Raw genomic sequence first — 20,964 nt, forward strand, 5'->3', positions numbered from 1 at the left:
TCATGTCCAGCTTCACTTTCATTTATTCTTCTATACATCAAGGACGATAGTATTAATGGTTTCTTGGGTTGGCTCTAAGAATTGAAAGAATGAGCGAATATTACATATTGAAATCAGCACTTGGCACTATTATTTAAACATTAGAAATTTGAACAATGATGGTTACTATAATGGTAATGGCAATTATCATGATAGTTATTTTAGTCAGCTTTGAATTGTTCTGATCAATGTACCCAACAAGAACACCTTAGATGACAACTTTATTTTAGCTCATGGTTTCAGAGATTCAGGCCATTGTTGGCCAACTCAATAGCTCTGGAATTGAGCTTAGGCAGAACATCACGGTGGAAAGGTTTGGTGGAGGAAAGATGCTCAGTTCATGACAAACAAGAAGAGAGAGCAAAAGTAAGTTGCCAGGGATGAAATATAAACCCCAAAGGCATGCCACCTGTGATCTACTTCCTCCAGTTTCCTATCTGCCTATAGGTACCACCCAATTCAAGTGGTTAATCCACTGGTTAGGTTAAAGTTTTTATAATCTAATTTTTTCACCTTGTGAACATTGTTGCATTATCTCACACATGAGTTTTATGGGGGCACCTCACATCCAAACCATATGATAGTCTTTACCATATTGTTGCTTTTGGGCAGTACTTCGCGTGCTTCAGCTGATTTAACTTTCAAATAATCCCACAAGATAGACACCAGCACTATTATTGTTTCAAAGATGAGCAAGCTGAGGCACAGTGTGATAAAGAACAGTTTACATGTTTATTCAGCAAGTAAAGGACCAAGCAGGAAGTATAACCACATTTATTTGATTATAAGCCTATGCTATTAGCTGCTATGTTATATAGCTTTGGGGAGTCATATTTTATATATTTAATAACATAAACAACTGTTCTGGTAATTCTGACTATGATATCACTAAAATTCTATGTATTCTTAGTTCATCATTATTTACTACTCCAGTAATGTGAGAAGTTACTTAACTCATTTACTTGGAGCATGATCACAGTATTAAGTGTGTGTATATATATAATAGTGCACTTCCAAGAATTGGGCCAGATTAGAAAAAAAAAAAAAATGCCTAAATCATTAGTTTACCAATATTGTACTCTTCTGAGTTAATTTTTAATTATGTTTAATAAGAAAACTAAAGTACAAATGAAATCTCAATGAAAGAAAATAATAACTAAGGTTACTAAAATGAAGGAAATTTTAGTAAATTAAGTAACGACTGATAATAATATGAAATTTTACAATTGAAGCCATGACAGACTAAGAGGTGGAATGAAAGTCACACAGCCACCCAGAAAAAAAAAGGGGATTTTGATAAGAACACTAACTTCATGACTAAATTACAATTCACTTTCTCTCCTTCCACTATTATACAACCAAACATGCACATGCTCATAAATGTATTCATATATTTATATTAGCTCCACCTATGTTTATATTCATTTTTATAAAATCAAAGAGGTTTAAATTGTAAATTTGGTGTACAAGCCAAAATACTAGATAAGACTGATTTTTCAGGTTCACATTTCTTAATATGGGTGTGGGTTTCCCAATAATTAGACCTGCCTAAAGTCTATATATCAAATTTAAGCTCTGTGCTTACACTTAAAATCCTTGTTTATTTAATAACATCATAAAAGTGGGGTTTTTTTGAAGACATATTATCAAACTTATTGGATGGTTAATTACAACTTGGGTGTGGGATACAGTACTCTTATTTTAGGAAAAAGTGTTTTTAAAGGTATTTGGAAATTGATCATCAGTTATAATTCAACCTTTAATTAGTTGATAATATATTGTCAAGATTCCTAGATATTCAAAATATGTTATCAACTGATTAAAAACTAAATGATTTCTTCCCCTATTTCTCTTTCCACAGATTTGAGAATGAAGGTCATGCTGGGCAGGCTGAACCAGCTTCCCAACCATGCCCTGGACGGAGTGTCCAGAAGGAAGGTGAGCAGCCACACTGTCCCAGAGGAAGTGGCTGCTACGGCTGCTCCCAGTATTACCGGTGTCACATCCCAGAGGCACACTTGTGCTCCGGGGTCTCCTTCTCAGCAGTTGTACCTGCAGGAGAGTGGGAACTGGAAGGCAGCCCAAGAGCAGCTGCTCAGATACCAGCTGGCAGGCCAAGATCGACTTCTGCTGCTGTGCCCAGACCTCAGACAAGAGAGCCATCAGTGGCAGGGACAGAGTCAGCTCATCAAGAGAAGTAGCAGCTTGGGGCTTTCCCAAGAGAAGAAAGCCTCCTGTGGTGCCACTGAGAAGTTCTGCCTTCATTCTGCACAACCAGAAACTGTTCAGGAACAGCTGTAACCAGGGAATGGTGAGGGCATTTGGACTGAAAAGCAGAATGTTCAAAATATTTCCAGACAATAAACAGGGGAGGTGAGGGTGAGGCCTGACATGTGTTCCTGAGTAGGTAGAAGGAGTTTGACTATGAATCCCATTTAGAGCTTTAAAATGTCTGTGGACTGAAACAGTGTCTGATTATATATCTTTTGAGTCTATCACAGATCATTTGCCAATGCTGGACAAATAATAGATTCTTAAACACTTGATAAGTTTTTATTTGTTTTTAACTTAAGCCATCTCTGCTCCTAGTTCACCAACTTAATAATTGTATTAATACTGACTTATACCGGTAGGAATTGTTATTAAACTTCCCCTGGGATGACCACCCACAGCACTTTGGACTCCTCTTATGGAAAGAATCATGGAAAGGTCTCATCTGCAAGAGTTAGTTTTTCAGTATTACAGAAAAGCATTTGTTTTCCCTGTTCATACAGGTATAAGCTGGTCACCTGCATTTGAAGACTGGAAAACATCCTGCTTCCTCCTGTATCAGGGCTTACCTTCCAATCACAAGACAACTACCTAATTTTTTACAAGTGGCTTATTTTGTAGCTTAAATTCAGTCATTATTGAGAACCTAGAGTAGTGCATGCATATCAGGTTTGCATCTTATGAGTATTTACAGTCAAAAATTGATATTTTCATGTGCTTTGCTGAGATTTTACTCAAGAATAAAGATGTCAAATACTAAATCTGAGAAATAAAATTGTCAATGTATCATAGCTATATTTCTCTCTTAATTAGTAGCTGAATCAAATTTATAAATGGAAGACAGTTTTATTGGAGGACCAGAGATAACCAAGTGTCTAAGTAGATCTCCAGCTAACTCCTTTATTAAAGAGCTGCTTTTTTTTGGAGAAGAAATGCATAAAGCTGCCCAACAGAAGGGAAGAGAGATTACATCAGGTGCAGCCTTTCTAGATTGTGCTTAGGGTCTAAGGGAGACCATAGCAAAGGATCAACTCATATTGATAAATTGAGTAAGGATATAAAGGTCAATTCTCCTAATTCATACACTTGCGAATGTTCAAACTAGAGGATACTTTAAGCAGCCAGAATGTGTCCTTGGCTCTGTATCCAGAAGGATTTATGCTCCAAGAGTGAAAAGTGCAGGTAGCAGAAATGAGAATTTCCAAATGGAATTGTCCTCAGATATTCCCAAAATGTAAAACATGATTTCCCAATATCTGAAAGGCTGAGGGGCACTCTTGAGTTTGGGTTGAAAGAGAAGAAGGACATACACTCTTCTATTGCTGAATTTTAAATAATGAAATCTGGGATCAGGACCCATGGAAAACACTGACAGAAAACCATCATCTTCAGGGAATCCATGGGAAGGTATGAGTCACCCGCCATGAGTGGAGAAGAACAGTCTCAGCCTCAGATTTTAGTACTGTCCCTGAAGGGAAATGAGCAACATGCTCTTTGGTGCTGCGTTGGGTTCTGAGTGAGATAGAAGTTAGATATCAGGGTTGGTGCTCTCCAGGAGATTTCAATCCAAGCTATTTTGTGTGTAAAGAAGGACACTGAAGTACAACTTAGACTGTAGGAATTTACTCTGTAGGTATAAGCTGGTCACCTGCAGGACATATCCTCTTTGTAGATGTGTTTTGGAAGGCAACAGGATTTAAGAACATGACAAAACAGAGTTGGGAAGATGGCTGAGTAGAGGCACCCAGCACTAGTCAGCTCCTCAGTGGGAAAAACAAAGAACAGGTGTGAATTGCTTGAGGAAGTGGGTGGCTACAGGTGACCACTGGAAAGTGACAGAAGAGAAAATGTATTCTGGTGAAATTCAGAGAGTAGGGAGAATAACAAAGCAAGAGAGGCAAAAATACCCCAGTACCTACTACTTGGCATATTGGTTGGGAGAAAAGGGTTGACTGTCCCCTCCAGAAGGGTAAAGGTGAAAGACAGAGTCACAGCATGATGCAGAAGGCTATACACCCTGCAGATAAACAGCTTAACTGAGCAAGTAACCTAGAGTCTGCACAAGAAACTCGCCTGACATTTCACTGCATCTCTCAGAGTGCTGTACCCAGGAGCCATCTTGAGAAGGGTCCTATTATTGTCTGAGAATCCCTGCTCTTCTGTTCAGAAAATCTGGCATAATCATATCTCAGGGTCCCCATGAACACCTTGCTGCATCGGCTGGGAAGTTTGTGGCTACACGAGACATTCGTGGCTTGGGGGTGCCTCTGAGACAAACCTGCAGAGCATCTTATGCTGTGGAGAGTGCAGGCTGTGACAGGGAGGGGACTGGAAGACTATGCTCTCTAGAATCAGTGGTATTAATGAACCTGCCCTCTGGCTGGGAAACCAGTCACATGTGGTTTCATGTGGGGGCCAGAACTGAAGGCACAGGGCTTGAGGATAGTCAACTGCTGTGTTCCCACAACCCCTTCTCTAGCACAGAACTCAGTGGTTCAATTTCTTCTTTCAATCTCTGAGGCATTGACCTTTACCATACCCCAGGTGCACAGATTAAAAACTTGCAGAACAGATATATACACCAAAGGTGTCATGGAGAGACTTACCTGTCACAGCCCTGGAACTGGCCCTTTCCCTAGGTACACAGACTGAAAACCTCCAGAGAGAATATACCCCTAGTACAGCCAAGGTTCTGTCTTAACCCACTGGGCAAGAAACACCTGACACAGCTTCTACCCTGGTGTGAGCTGGGAAGAATTTTCATAAGTTGTAGCTTCAACACACTACCCCCACCCCACCATACTAGGCAGGTTCTAAATTTAGAAGACCCAGAGAGATTAGCTTGTCATGGCCTGCTATCAGCTTCTCTTATTTGAGTCTCCAAACATCTTGCCTAGGAGAAATTTTTGACTCAGTTTTTTTCTCTGTCTATTCTGTCTTTTATTACTATTACTATTTTATTTTTAATTTTCAATATACTCTTACTTTCTTAATTTTATTTTATTTCATTTAATTTTTAAGATTTGATTTTTCCCTTTCTCATTTTTTTTTAATTTCTATTTTTATTATTTACTATTTGTTCTCCTTTCTACTTATTTTCTTCATTTCAATGATTAATTTTTATTTCTTAGTCTTTTAACTCTCTCTTTTTCCTTCTGGTGCTGGGCATGGAACCCAGAGCCTCATGAACACGGGGTAATTGCTTAGTTTTGAGTTATACTCCCAACTCAGCAAAAAAGAATTAAGCCCATTTCCAACCACAATCCAGTCCCATTCAAAATTTTACTTAAAGAAAATATTTATTTAAATACCTTCTAAAAAAAACACACACACAAAAAGAACATAAGCTCCCAGATATCAAACCCTCCTTGGTAGGCATAGCTAGTGGGAGGCTGAGGTCCAGCGCCTGGGCAGATACCTCCACAGTAACTACAGGGAGAAAAAAACTCAGTGGCTGACATTGAGTCTATGAGGGGATCTCTACATAGATTGTAGCTGCATATGGTCTAATTGCATAGGGGTGAAAAGGTTGAAGGGGAGGTCCAACGAGGGGAAGCTCTGATTCCAGTTTCCTCCCCATAAATTACCTACATCTACACCAGTCACCAATCAGAAGACGAGAGTTCAACCTTTTAACAAGAGTTCAGAAACACACATCAGAATCACTTTCAAACAGAACTTCTGTCAACAGTGCCTGTGGAAATCCCCAATGGAAATCTCCCATAAGAGAAATAACCACAGAGGACACATCCCACATACTTTGCTGCCTACGCCATATATTCCTGATGTTCCAGAGTGTCCCTACTCTCAGGACTTGCAGAGACAGTGGACCTTTCATACTCTAATACAGCATGTTCTATGTCCAAAGCCAAGAACTACAACAAAGACGCTACAGAGAAATTATACCATAGAGCCCAGTTGGAAATAAACTCAACATTACATGATAAACTAATAATTACAAGTCACATTAAGAGAAGAAATCCACGTAAAATGAAGAATACCACATAAAAACCTAAGAGAGTTTCATCCCAAGAGATGCACATATCTCAACATAGAAAAATTAGAAATATCTATAAACATAGTAATATCACCTCCTAAGATTCATAATGCATAGTAACAAATTAAAAAGATATCAAGGTGGTGCTGGAGTTGTTGCTCAGTGGTATAATACTTGCCTAGCATGTGTGAGGCACTGGGTTCAATTCTCAGCACTGCATACAAATAAATAAATAATAAAAAGGCCTATTAACATCTAAAAATTTTTTTTAAAAAGATATCAAAATGGTAAAATGCTGGATGAAGAATTCAGAGGAATGCTTTCAGGAAAGCTCAAGTAAATCCAAGAGAACACAAAACGAATATTAAATAAATTCAAGAAGGCAATGTGGGATATGAATGAGCAATTCAATAAAGAGAGACTTTGAAAAAGAACTAAACAGAAATCAACAAATCAGATTTTTAAAAACTCAATTGAAAGCCTCATCAAACAGATTAGATCAAGCTGGAGAAAGAATATTAAGAGTTTGAAGTCAACTTTAGTACATATTACCTTCTGATAGTAATAAAGAAAAAAATAAGACAGAATAAAGGGAACATGCAAAATCTCTGGGACACCATTAAAAGACATGAAGACCAATGGGACAGAATAGAAATCACAGAGACAAATCCACATACCTATAGCCATCTGACACTTGGTAAAGTTGGCAAAATATCTGTTGATAAAAAGAGACTTTAAAAAAAATGGTGCTGGGAAAACTGGATAGCTATATGTAAAAAATGCAACTAGATTCCTATCTCACACCCTGCACACACACTATCTCACACCCTGCACAAAAGTCAAATTGAAATGCATCAAAGACTTAGGAATTAGGTCAGATACCTTGAAACTGTTATAAGAAAACATAGGGACAACACTCCATCAATGTAGGGGCAGGTGTTGACTTCCTAAATCATAAAATTCCTAAACCAGAAATAAAACTAAGGATAAATGAGATGCCATCAGATTAAAAAGCTTCTGCACATGAACATGATTAGAGAGCCCACAGAATGAGAGAAAATCTTTGCCAGCTATTCTACCGGTAGTAAATTAATATCCAGAATATACAAAGAACTCAAAACACACACACACACACACACACACACAACACAATCAATAAATGACAAAAGAATTAAACAGAAGCTTCTCAAAAGAAGGAACACAAATGGCCAACAAAGATATGAAAAAATGTTCAACATCTCTAGTAATCAGGGAAATGCAAATCAAAACTACACAAAGATTTTATTTTACTCCTATCAGAACAGCAAAGATTAAGAGTACAAACAATAATAAATACTAGCATGGATGTAGGGAAAAAGGTATACTTGTACATTGTTGGTGGGACTGCAGATTGATAAAACCACTCTAGAAAGTAGTATGAAGATTCCTCAAAAAACTAGGGATGGAAACATATGACCTAGCTATCCCACTCCTTGGTATATTCCCCAAAGAACTAAAATCAGAATACTATAGCAATATTATTATCTCAATGTTTATGCAACACAATCAACAGTAGCTAATTTATAAACTCAACCCAGATGTCCATCAGTAAACAAATGGACTAGGAAACTGTGGGTATATGTACACAATGGAGTTCTACTCAGCCATAGAGCAGAATGAAATTATGGCATATGCTGGTAAATGGATGGAAATGGAAAACATTATGCTAAGGGAAATAACCAGACTAAGAAGCTCAAAGGTCGAATGTGTTCTCTCACCTGTAGAAACAAAAGTAAAAAGAAAAGTGGGGGTGGAGGTGAATAATAAGATATCAAAATACATAAGGAAGATCGGTAGTGTAGACGAGGAAGATCAAGAGGTAGGGTGGAAGGATGGGAAAGGGGAGGCAAGGCAGAAGGAATTCTTTAAAAATCATGTTATATGCACATATAAACATACCACAGGGACTTTCACTATCCTGAGCACTTGTAAAAGAAGAAATCCAACTAAATTAAAAACTGGCAATAATCAAACATAATAATTACAGTAAACCATTAAACTTCTAAGATGAATATGAGAGTATAAGAATATTCAAAAAAAAGAAAAAAAAATAGAAGTAATCAACCAAATGACAAAAACAAGCATATGAATTTAAATAGTAACTGAATGTAATAGGTCTTTACCCTTCAATTAAAAGACAGCCTGGCTAAGTGGATTGAAAAATAAGAATGAACAACATGCTGGATACAAGAAACTCAAGTCACCAACTCAGGCAGAACATCCTTTCTCCTCACCATAACTATTTGTCTCTTTTTTGTAAATTCCTGGCTCATGAATGGCATTGTAAACTCTAGTGGCTACACGGGGTTTTCAAAGAGCTGCAATCTTCTTGGTAAACATATTTCAGAAGTTAAGGGTTTTGAGGATTATCACATCACAGCCATCTTAATCCTTGCTCTACTTACTGAGAACTGAGGTTTATCCACACATACCCCCTTTCACTCTAGTAACTTTCTTCACAACTTCAAATTTCAGCTGTCTTTCTCTATACCACATAGTTATCTGCCTAATGCGAACTTCCACAAAGTTATCTCACAGCCACTATGTTAACACAATCTTAAAACCTGAGGCTCCTTATGCTTTTTCTAACTCAATGAGTGATGTCACTGCACTCAGAAATCTGGAAGTCAACCATGACTCCTTCTTGTCTGTTATGCCCAGTCAGCTCCCAGGTCTATTATTTCTACTCCTTCTTCCAATCTTTACTATCCCTCTATCATTCCTCCATGTGCCACAAGACCCATTGCTCTGGAAGGCAAGTTTCATCCTCTCTCAGAACCATAATTAACCTATTAATTATACCCCACCAAAGTCTGGGATCTTTGAGGTCAGAATTGACTGAATAGCAGCCAGAAGCATCTGGAGTAGTATTCAGAACTACAGTATATGGCATGGAATTTCACAGTGGAGCCAGCCTTCTCTGACCCATAGCTAAACTAGTTCTCTATTTTTCTCTTCAAAAATTAGGAGAACATTATGTACAACCACAAGAATGGGATCCTATAGGAATAGGCTGTACTCCATGTATCTATAGTATGCAAAATATACTCTCCTTCATGTATATCTAAAACAAAAATAAAAACGTTGGAGAAATGGATAATCACTAGAAACAAAGAAAGAGGTTCTTAGTTCATTCATTTCTGGAGATGAGCCAGTAGAGTACCATTGTAGACCAACCCCAAACTGATTTAGACCATTAACTTTGGCAACTATGAAAAGCTACACCTTTTGTCCAAATAAATTATTGAAAATGACTTCTTCCTGTGTAATTTTAAAGAATATCTTTTTGTTGCCCATTTCTGATTTTCTATACATTATGGACTCCTTCCTCCCAAGAAACTGAATATACTAAAACTTTAAGGAGCTCAAAATGTTTTAACAGTATATTTTAAGTGTTTTTACTAAAAAAATGATAAATTTGATATGTCAAAATGCATTCTACTGTCATGTATAAGTAATTAGAATGAATAAAAAATTTAAAAAAGAAGATGAAAGGGAAGAAGGAAAATATTATGGAATATGAAGAAGAGGAAAAGCATGTGTGGAATAAGTGTGTATGTAAAAGAACTACATTCTAAACATCTATGGCAACCAATGATGTTAATTATTACTAAAAAGATCAATACATAGCAGAATAAATATATTATTTTGCAGCATGGACAAAAATGCCCAAAGAAATAGCTGAAAGTATTCAAAGCAGTTGTTTATGGAGAGTGGGAAAATTTTTCCAGGGGATTATCTAGATTTTGCTCTATGTCTTGCTGTACTATTTGAGTTTTACAATGATGTACATTATTATTTTGATTAAAAAAGTAATAGAGCAATTAAATAATTGTTGTGTTACCAAAATTATAAGGATGTACAGTGATGCATGTGTTAAATTAGAGCCAACTTGAGCCATTCCATAGTGTATACATATTTTAAAACATTATGTAGTACATGAAATATATATATGATTTTTGTTTCTCAAATCAATACAAAAATGTTTATAAATATTTATGAATGCCAAGACTGAGAGGGAAGTATGAAGGGAGGTAGAATAGTTTGGACAATTTTTTTTCCTACTTTTAGGATTGTATTTAGGATGGTATTAGATAAATATCTCTCCCAGAATAAGAAACTAAACCAATTTGATCATGGTGTGGATGTGGCATATTTGACCATAATATTGCCCAGTGAGCTCGCCAAAAACCAAGATGCCATGAGCTCCCTCAGGGACCATCCCTTTCAAAGATTATTCATTTGAATGAGTCTCTTCCATCAAGCAGTCTGATTCCAAATGTATGAAATTACTATACATTAAAATACATGCAAACTATATGCAAAAATGAGTATGGAGGGATAGAATGTAAATTACATGCAAATATTATTCAGCCAAGCTTCTATAAAATTGTACATGTCAATAATAGTAAAGAATTTTAATTAATTCTGTCATTTAAAATTCATGTATTTATTCCACCTTTTGCTTCCAGAATTTTTAATGCTTTAAGTGTCAAATTTGAAAAAAAACTATAAGCAGAAGGAATTAAGCATGATTAAATGGCAAACAGTTTATTTCAACCTATGTTATAGCACTGTGGCCAATTAATTATAGGCATGTTTGAGAAACAAACCACGCTTTCAGAATGTAATTTTTAAAAGTCAATGCAACGCTCTTTAAAAGTTAAATGAGGTCTAAATGGTAGAATACAGAGATTTGAGTATTTGTTAATATTTTTAACACTTGTTATCATGAAGCTTTAAAAAATTACTAAAAATGGCTGAGAATCTCTTTGCTTGGAACGATGTAAGAAAAGAGATTCTTCTCATCAGTCTGGTCTGTTTTGAGACACAGGATTCATTTAATGCATTTGTAGCACATTCTAAAATTGCTGAAATTCGAAGAATTTTTCTTTATCATCTTTAATTTTAGTCTCAAAATGATCTCATTTATTATTACTATTATATCTTTTATTTCAAAATTAAAATCTGGAACAAAGGGATAGAGAGTATATTTCCTTTAGGACATGTGGGCAATACTCACTCTTCTCTCAATTTTGATGTAACTAACAGTCAGTTGTAATAACTCTGTTATGGTCCAAGCCAAATTGGAAATTTATTTGGAATGTACTTGCTTTCCTTTGAAAAATCCCCCAAATTTAGAAATACATTCATCTAGTAGAAGGATCACTATAGAAACTACTCAAGTTATACCACTATACTAAAAAAAAAAATGCTAAACAATTTGTATAATAAGTGTTTACCTATACTTTGTTTATATATGGAGAGATAGCCAAGATGATTTTGTAAAAAATAATTATCTCTGGGGGATGGAGTAGGAAATATGGGTTGACATGTGCTTCAAATTGTATTTCAGTAATATGTTACTATTAAGACTAATTTAGGGCTGGGGTTGTAGCTCAGTGGTAGAACACTTGCCTCACACATGTGAGGCACTGGGTTTGATCCTCAGCACCACATAATAAATAAATAAAGATATTATATCTGTTTACAAATAAAAAAAGTCTTTAAAAAGATCTACAACTAAAAACATAAAAAATACTAATTTAAAAATATTTTCTCCAAGTTATGATTAACTAGAGTTTGGCAATCTTTTTAGATCACAGAAATATGATATGCTTACAGGAAATGCTCTTAGTCCTTGATGGAGGAGAAAGTTATACACAGAAGAATCAGAAAAGAGTGTAGTAAAAGATAAATGAATCAAGAAGTCAAGGAGGAATAAAAGGAACAGTAAGGAAGGTGTATATATGAAAAGGATGTGCTATAGTAGACAGTGGTTAGAGTGTGGCTGAATCTGCTTTCTTAGCACAGTGTCCCAGGTATGTTAGGTATGGTACCACCACCATCCATTCTGTTTCATAAGCCCACAAGTAAAAGATGTACATGGCAATGGCCTTAGCATCTCTTAATAAAATTCAGGAGTAAAAGAAGAATCTTCCTATTTCTCTTGTGGAAGAAATACTGGGAAGGCAAATGCTCATTCTGATGAGCAACATGATCCCCTTGGTGATGAGAAGCAACCACCTGATAGCACACTTGCCTCCTTCAGTCAGCACCACATGGCTTGCTTCTACTAGTCCCTATCTGCAGAAACTTACTCTAAACTAAACCAAGTTCTGTAACCTTGAAAACAAGGGCTGACTCTTGTTAACCACAATTGTTGCATACTTTTTAGGGAGGTTCCAGTGATTAAAACTCTTGTGATGAGACCTGAGTCAACAGGCTGTGGCCTTCAGTATGTAAATAATGGGTGCACTTGCAAAAAAAAAAAAAAAAAAAAGCTCCAATATTTAATTAAATAATCCCTGCACAGCAATGGAAACAATTAAGAATGAAAAGAGATAACCTACAGAATGGGAGAAGATCTTTTCTAACTACTCTTTTAAGCTTAACACCAAAACAACAAATAACCCAATTACTAAAAGGGCAAATAAATTAAACAGACACTTTTCCAAAGAATAAATACAAATGACTAGCAAATACATGAAAAACATGTTCAGCATCATTAGCAATTAAGGAAATGCAAATCAAGACTACACTGAGATTTCATCTCATACCAATAAGAATGGCAGTCATCAAGAATACAAACATTAATAAACACTGGAGAGAATGTGAAATACAAAACAAAACAAAAAGAACACTTTTACACTGTTGGTGGGACTGTAAATTAGTACAACTACTATAGAAATCAGTATGGAGTTTCCTCGAAAGACTAGGAATGAAACCACCATATGACCCGCTCCTTGGTATTTATTCTAAAGAATTAGTAATCATATTACATTGATACATTCATACTTGTGCTTATAGAAGGACAGTTCACAATAGCCAAGCTATTAAACCAGACTAGGTGTCCATTAATGGATGAATACAAAAAGAAAATATGATATATATATACACAATGGAGTTTTATTCAGCCATAAAGAAAATAAAATTGTATCATTTGCAAGAAAATGGATGGAACTTGAGGACACAATATTAAGTAAAATAAGCTAAATTCAGAAAGTCAAGGGTCCTATGTTTTCTCTCATATTTGGAAGCTGGAGAGGAAAAAGGAAGAGAAAATTGGAGGGGGATATCCCATGAAAATCAAAGGGAGATTAGTAGAAGAGAGGAAAGCAAATGGCAGTGGGAGGCTGGAAGGAGGTGGGGAGGTCCTGGAAGTGACATGGTCCAAAATATTTTGTTATATTGTGTGCATATGTAACAACAAATCTAACCATTAAGCACGTATAAAAAATCTGATGGGAAAAACAATATCAAGGGAGCTTTTAAATTACTTTATTAGAAGACTGAATAAAGTTCTTGTTCCTTTTCTTTGAAAAAAAAGTAAATAGATAAATAAATAAACAATCTTGGGTACTTATCCATACTTCCCATGATTCTAGAAGTGCTATAAATTCAGGCTATAAATATAGTAATAGCAAATATCAAATCTACCCTACATACATATTCTATTTCCAAAGATGTCACTGCCTCAATTATCATCTCTCTTTGCAACATCACCAATTTTTCCCCACCTACTAGTTTATTCCTCAGCATGGTTAAGAAGTTCCCACCTTACCTGTAACCCCAGTGACTCAGGAGGCTGAGGCAGAATGATTGCAAATTCAAATCCAGCCTTGAGAATATAGGGAGACCCTGTCTTGAAATTAATAAAAAAGGTTTGGGAGAGCTGGGGATGTAGCTCAGTGGTAAAGCACCACTGGATTCCGTCCCAACACAGCAAAAAAGAAACAAATGTTTCCATCTTAGCAAAAGATTTGATTCTATAGACAACTTCAAATCTCTTTCCATTTTTCTACTTTCATTCCAGCAGTTATCGAAAAAAACTCTGGTTCACACATTTCATTACTTCCTTGTTTTCTGTTCAGTCAACCAACACATTAGTGTGTCACTGGGTTTCTCCTTGGAATGGAAGCTGATTCAATGCCCATCACCATTGACCTCCAGACTGCCAGTTCTGAAGAACGATTCTCCTCCTCACCTTGCATAACCACTAAGGAGCATGAAATCCAGGCTTTCTCTCACTCTTTCTCAGACACCATATCTTCTCAGCTTTTTCTCTCTCCTTGGTTTCCTCATATATCATCACCTTGTATGTTTTCTTAATAAACAATAGGGTAAAAGCTCACACCTTGGTCTATGATCCAAAATTCATGTTCTTTTTCTAAAACATGATAATTATTAACATATATTACTCATACAAATTAATAGGATTCACTGTGACATTCCCATACATGAATCTCTCAAGCACTGATCATGTCTGCCCACCTTTCTTCTGCCTTCATCCCACTTTCCCCCTGCCTTCTGTGCTTTACCTTCCTTCCAGACCCTCATAGTCCCTCTTCTACTTGGAAGACCATTTTAATTTTTTAGGTTCCATATATGATAGAAAACATACAATATTTGTCTTTTTGTGTTTGGATTATTTGGCTTAATGTGATATTTTTCCAGTTCCATCCATTTTCCTGAAATCAACAGAATTTCATTCTTTATGGCTGAACAATACTCCACTGTGTCTGTACCATGTTTTCTTTACCATTCATCTGTTGGCAGGTACCTAATCTGATTTCATACTTGGCTTTTGTGAATAATGTTACAATAAACATAGATATGCAGATTATCTTTTTGTATGTTGATTTTATTTTGTTTGGATATACACCTAGGAATGAGGGTATTTAATCCTGCTATGGATTGAATATTTCTGCCCCCACCCCAAATTCCTGTTGTAATCTTAATTTACAATATGATAGTGTTTGGGAATAAGACCTTTAGAAGGTAATTAGAGTTATGAGGATGGGGCATTTGTGATGAGATTAATTTCCTTATAAAAAAGGAAGAGTTGTGAGGTCTCTACCTTTCCTCCACTCCTGGCTATGTGAGGGCACAATAAGAAGCTGGCCATCTACAAGCCTGGAAAAGGAGCCTCACCCGTAGCAGAATCTGTTTTTAAGCCTCTCAGGCTATGGTATTCTGTTATAACAGCCTGAATTGGCCAGGACTCCTTCAATGCACACTCACATCATCAATACGGGAACATGTCATTTCTCTTTATCCTTTCTATTGTTTGCTTTAAAGGTTGGCCAACTTGGAATGAATCATATTATTGCTTCTAATGAATATACTTAACATACATTTAAAAATATACTTTTACACTCCTGCCTCAATCTAGTCTTATGAATCTAATTTTTTATTGACTAGTAGGATCAATAATGTTAACAACAGATTTTACTAACAGTGATGCTAAATTAATCTTTTAAAATATTTCTCATTTCAAAATGATGTTATCGTTTGCATTTCATGTTACAAGCAAACACTTAACAACTATTTAGATGTATCTTTATCCTCAATTTACTTCTATGTTCAGATATGACATTTTATATCATGGACCTTTTATTCATATACGATTCATTACCTTTATTTTATCTGAATATGTTGAAGTACATGTAGTAATTTTTGCAAGGAATGAATGAGGACTGTATGTTTTCTGATGCCCTTTTGTCATGGAAAGTAGCTTTCATACACAAAAACAGTTTGGCTACATATAAAATATTTTAATCACAATCTTTACTTTGCAAAGTTATGGAAACATTCCAGTATTTTCTGACTTTAGTGCCTTATAGGATACATTCAGAAATGAACATGAGTTTTCTTTCTTCCTGTCTAGGGATGATTGAAAAACCCTAGTATCTTTTTTCCTACTTTATTTTAACTTATGCCCTGATAATTTTCTATAAATAAAATTTCTCTATGAAATACTCTATATTGTTTAATCTTTTGTATATTAATAGTAATTGCAAGGAGAATGTATGTTGTTTGAATAAGGGAAGTAGTCTTCATAGGGAAGGGGAACTTAAGTAATATGTTTGGAGAATGGGTATGATTTAAGTATATATAGGGGCTGTTTCAGGTAGGGGAACTGTGTACATATGACTAGAAGAATTCCTCATCCCCACATCATGGATTCTTCAATGATGAATTATTGCTGTTGGATACAGGAAATAAAAGGCTGAATGAATAATTAATGACCATTTTAAACACTTGAGGTTATATTTAAAAGGTGGTAGAAGTGGTTTCAACTGGGACAGATAGAAGGATACTCTCTGTAGTACAAGAGATTAGGCATTAGGAAAAAAAATCTGATGGTTTGGAAAAATTGTCAGTAAATATGAATATTTCAGCATTCCCCTCTATTAAAAAAAATTAAGGCATGGTTAAATTCCCCTTCTCTAGTCTAATTTATACACCAGAAGAAAATGGAGTAAATAACCTCTAAATTCTCTCATGCCCTAATGTGTCAAATGAAACTTGGGTCACAGATAAATGGCACTCCAGTCAATAGTGCTTTCAGATCTAGTTACTATGCATTTCCGCCCAAGATGCTGATTCCCAGAGGTCTCCACTTTGTGCCACATCTCTAACTGCATTCTCTGATGAGTGGCAGAGAGGAAGTTAGTTATTCCAAATGTGGGAAGGATTCTGTGCATCACTGCTGCTTTAAAGATGAAGGAGGTCATCTGGTAAAGGATGTACATGGCCTCTAGGAGCTGAATGTGTTCCCCAGAAAACAGCCACTATGGATCCAGGAACTGTAGTTCTGTCTATGCAAGGAAATTAGTTCTGCCAACAGCCTGAGTGTGTGTGGTAGCATAGCCAACTCTTCCCCAGATGCTCCAGATAAAAGCCCAGTCAGGCTAACATCTTGATTTCAACCTTGTGAGAGCCTAAGGAGAAAATCTAGTTGTACTAATCAGTTTTATTTATTTCTTTTTCTCCCCCTCCCACATTTTTATTGGTGCATTATAGTTGCACATAATAGGAGACTTGTTATTTTGTATTTGTACATGCACACAATAACAATGCATATTCTTTTCAAGTTCAGCATGGGACAACTTGAAGAATAGTGATCGAATAAATGGGTATTAATTTAAGCCACTATTTTTGATAATAGAAAACTGATATAGATACAATGGCTTCACTGAAATAAGGGAAATTGGTCCTGTCCTCCTGTCTCTTCTCCATTTCTTGATCTCTTTTTCAGCTGGCATGAATCACTTTGAGGCCTCCATAAGCTTAAACTCCCCATTAAACCCACATATTTCCCTCCCCAGGAGCAGCTGGATGGTATCAGTTCCCAGTGCTTAACCAGGTTTCACACTGGCACACCACCTCCTTCCATTGTGGAGATGGCCAACTATCAGGTCTTTGAGGCTCAGTCAGTTTATTTCCATCGCTGAACTCACAAGACAAAAACAAGCTAAATTATTGCCTCTTCCTTTTCCTCCTCTCTGACTTCTCATTTCTCAGTCTGTTTCCCCAACTAGATTCTGACAAAAGTTATTTGCAGCATTCCCATCTGCTCCATGAGTGACAGGAGACTGGTGTCAAGTGAGAAAATGAAATGTAAATTTTATTAAACACCCCCTCTCATCTCTGCGTATCAATCCAGATTCCAGCCGAACATAGCAAATCAAATCCTGTCTATGCTGGGCCTCAGGGCACACGGAAAATCATTTCTCCTTAATACCATTCCCTTCTAGTAAAATATTTTCCTGTTTAGTAAATGAAAATTTTAAATGCAAACCCTGTATTAATCCTGGTGAAAAGTATATCTTCAAAATGAGCATTTGAAGGAGGGAGCACAAAAGAGAAGAGGGAAGATTTGGGGGCAGAGGAGAGAGAGAGAAAAGGGACGGGGAAGTGGAATTGTATTTAGCTGTGTCTTGTGCAGTCTTGTCTGGTAGCTGTGCAGGGATGCATATCCATAGAACAAATGGTAACAGTCTTTGAAAGCTTGAACATTAGGACATTTATCCACATGCTGTCCTGACTCAGAGATAATAAAGGCCTTAAATCTGATACACTGACTTGAAATAGCATTAGAAATATAGATGCTTCATTTTAGATGTGAATATATGTACAATTGTTGACTTGTTTGTGGTTTGACAGGTGGTGTCGGTGCATAGAGAAAGATCTAAATTTGGGGCTTTAAAATATGATTAACTTCAAAGAAAGAAGCACGTTTTAATTGCACATTGAATTAAAAATAATATTTAACCAAAAATTAAGTTAGCATTTAAAATACCAGTACAATTTAAAACACACTCTCTATTTACCCACGTTTCACTATGTCAGTTTAAATTAAAATTATAAATATTATGGTCTATTTAAAAAGAAAGTAATTTAATCTATTTTCTTTAGCAAATCTTGAAATATTATTAAAAATAATTGCCTTCAAAAATATTTTGCTGGAAATATGAAGACAATATGGACATTTCCATTTAATTAAAATATTAGTTGTATTTATTATTGATATGCATAATATTTGGGTTCATTTTGAAATAAATATAAAACATGGAATATAATTTTCTCCAATTCAGTCCCCTGTTCCTTCTCTTTCCTTCCCCTCAGGAGACCCTGTTCCATTTCCTCTACTGATCTATATTTACTTATATATTTTTTAATTAGTGCATTATGGATATACACAAAGGTGAAATTCACTTGGTTCATTCATATATGTTCATAGGAAATTCTAATTAGATTTATTCAAAAGTTTTTTCCTTTTCCCATACTTCCTTCTTCCCCCTCATTCTCTTTCCTTTACTTCAGTGATCTCTCTTCTATATTCATGAGATTCCTGCCCCCACATTTACTTTTATCTTTTTCTTCCCCTTACTTTCATCTAGCTTCCTCATAGGAGAGAAAACATTTGACCCTTGATTTTCTGAGTCTAGCTTATTTCACTTAGCATGATCTTCTCCAGCTCCACCACTTAACAGCAAATGCCATAATTTCATTCTTCTTTATGGCTGAGTGTTATGGTTTGGATATGAGGTGTCCCCTAAAAGCTCATGTGTGAGACAATGCAAGAAGGTCAAAGGAGAAATGATTGGGTTGTAAGTGTCTTAACCCAATTAGTGATTTAGTTCCCTGATAGAAATTAACTGAGTGGTAACTGAAGTGGTAGGGTGTGGCTGGAGGAGGTGGGCATTGAGGGTGTGGCTTTGGGAATACTTTTGGCTAGTAGAGTCTGTCTCTGGGCTTCCTGATCACCTCCTGCACCATGATGTTCAGCCTCACCTAGATCTCTGAGGAATGGAGCCGGCCTTCTGTAGACTAAGACCTCTGAAACTCTGAGCTCTCAAATAAACTTTTCTCCCCTTAAAATTGTTTTGGTCAGATCCTTTAGTCACAACAATGAAAAAGCTGACTAAAAACTAAGTCAAACTCCATTGCGTTCACATACTACATATTCTGTTAGGCTGGTTTCATAGCTTGGCTATTGTGAATTATTGTCTTATAAACATTGATGTGGTTGCATCCATATACCCTAGAGTATCCTGACTTAATATCTTTGGATATATATCAAGTAGTAGGATAGCTGGATCATATGATGGTTCCATTCCTAGTTTTTTGAGGAATCTCCATGCTGTTTTCCAGAGTGATTGCAGTAATTTTTATTCCCACCAACAATGTGTAAGTGTATCTTATCCCCCACATCCTCACCAACATTTATTATTGTTTGTATTCTTGATAATTGACATTCTGAGTAGAGTGTGATAAAATCTAAATGTAGTTTTGATTTGCATTCCCCTGATTGTTAGAGAAGTTGAAATTTTTTTTCATGTTTCCTATTGGCAATTTGTATTTCTTCTTTTGACATATTGTCTCTTTAGTTCTTTTGCTCATTTATTAATTGGATTTTTTCTTTCTTTCTTTCTTCTTTTTTTTTTTTTTTGGTGTTAAGTGTTTTGAGTTTTTTATATATTTGGAATACTTATCCCCTATCCAAACAGCGGGTAGTAAAGATCTTCTCCCATTCTGTAAGCTCTCTTTATATACTCTTAATTGTTTTCTTTGATGTGTTGAAGTGTTGTAATTTGATACAATCTAAGTTATTAATTTTTGGTTTTATTTCTTGCACTTTAGTAGTCTTGTTGGAAGCAAATCTGTGCCGGTACCAGTATGTTAGAGTGTTGAGCATACATTTTCTTCTAGCAGTTGCTAAATTTCTGGTCTAATTTCTAGGTCTTTGTTTCTTTCACTTTGAGTTGACTTTTGTGCATAATGAGAGATAGGTATCAAATCACATTATGCTACATATGGATATTCAGTTTTCTTAGCATCATGTGTTAAAATGTCTGTCTTTTTCCAATGTAAGTTTTTGGCAAATTTCTTGAGTATTTGATGATTGTATCTATGTGAATTTATGTCTGTGTCCTGTATTCTACTTTTATTCTATTTCATTGGTTTTCACATCTTTTTTTCTTTTGCTAATACCATATGTTTTTGTTACTATAGCTCTGTAGTATAACTTAAAATTGAGTAATTTGAGATTGTGATGCCTTGAACTTTGCTCTTCTTACACAGGACTGCTTTGCCTATTCTGGGTCTCTTATTTGTCCAAATGAATTTTAGTACTTTTTTTCCCCTAGTTCTTAGCAGTTATTTTTCACAAAGAAGAAACACTTTTGCATAACAAAAATATTAAACAAATCATCCATCGTAGGTTACCAATAGAAATTTTGATGTTCAAATTATGCAACATTCACATGAGAAAATTTGAGCATTTTACATTTACCATATTATTCCACTTAATTCTGTATTTCATTTCC

General features: G+C 35.7%; 1 protein-coding gene across 1 annotated transcript in view; it reads left to right on the top strand.

Annotated features, from left to right (window-relative positions):
* Pkhd1 (PKHD1 ciliary IPT domain containing fibrocystin/polyductin) overlaps positions 1–2,340 on the top strand; it is a 432,276-nt gene extending 429,936 nt beyond the window's left edge. Inside the window, exon 66 of the mRNA XM_027938269.2 lies at positions 1,901–2,340. Coding sequence (XP_027794070.2) covers positions 1,901–2,340 — 440 coding nt within the window. The remainder of the gene's footprint in view (positions 1–1,900) is intronic.
* Positions 2,341–20,964: the final 18,624 nt, after the last annotated feature.

The sequence above is a fragment of the Marmota flaviventris genome, chromosome 6 (assembly GCF_047511675.1).
Source record: "Marmota flaviventris isolate mMarFla1 chromosome 6, mMarFla1.hap1, whole genome shotgun sequence".
Taxonomy (NCBI): domain Eukaryota; kingdom Metazoa; phylum Chordata; class Mammalia; order Rodentia; family Sciuridae; genus Marmota; species Marmota flaviventris.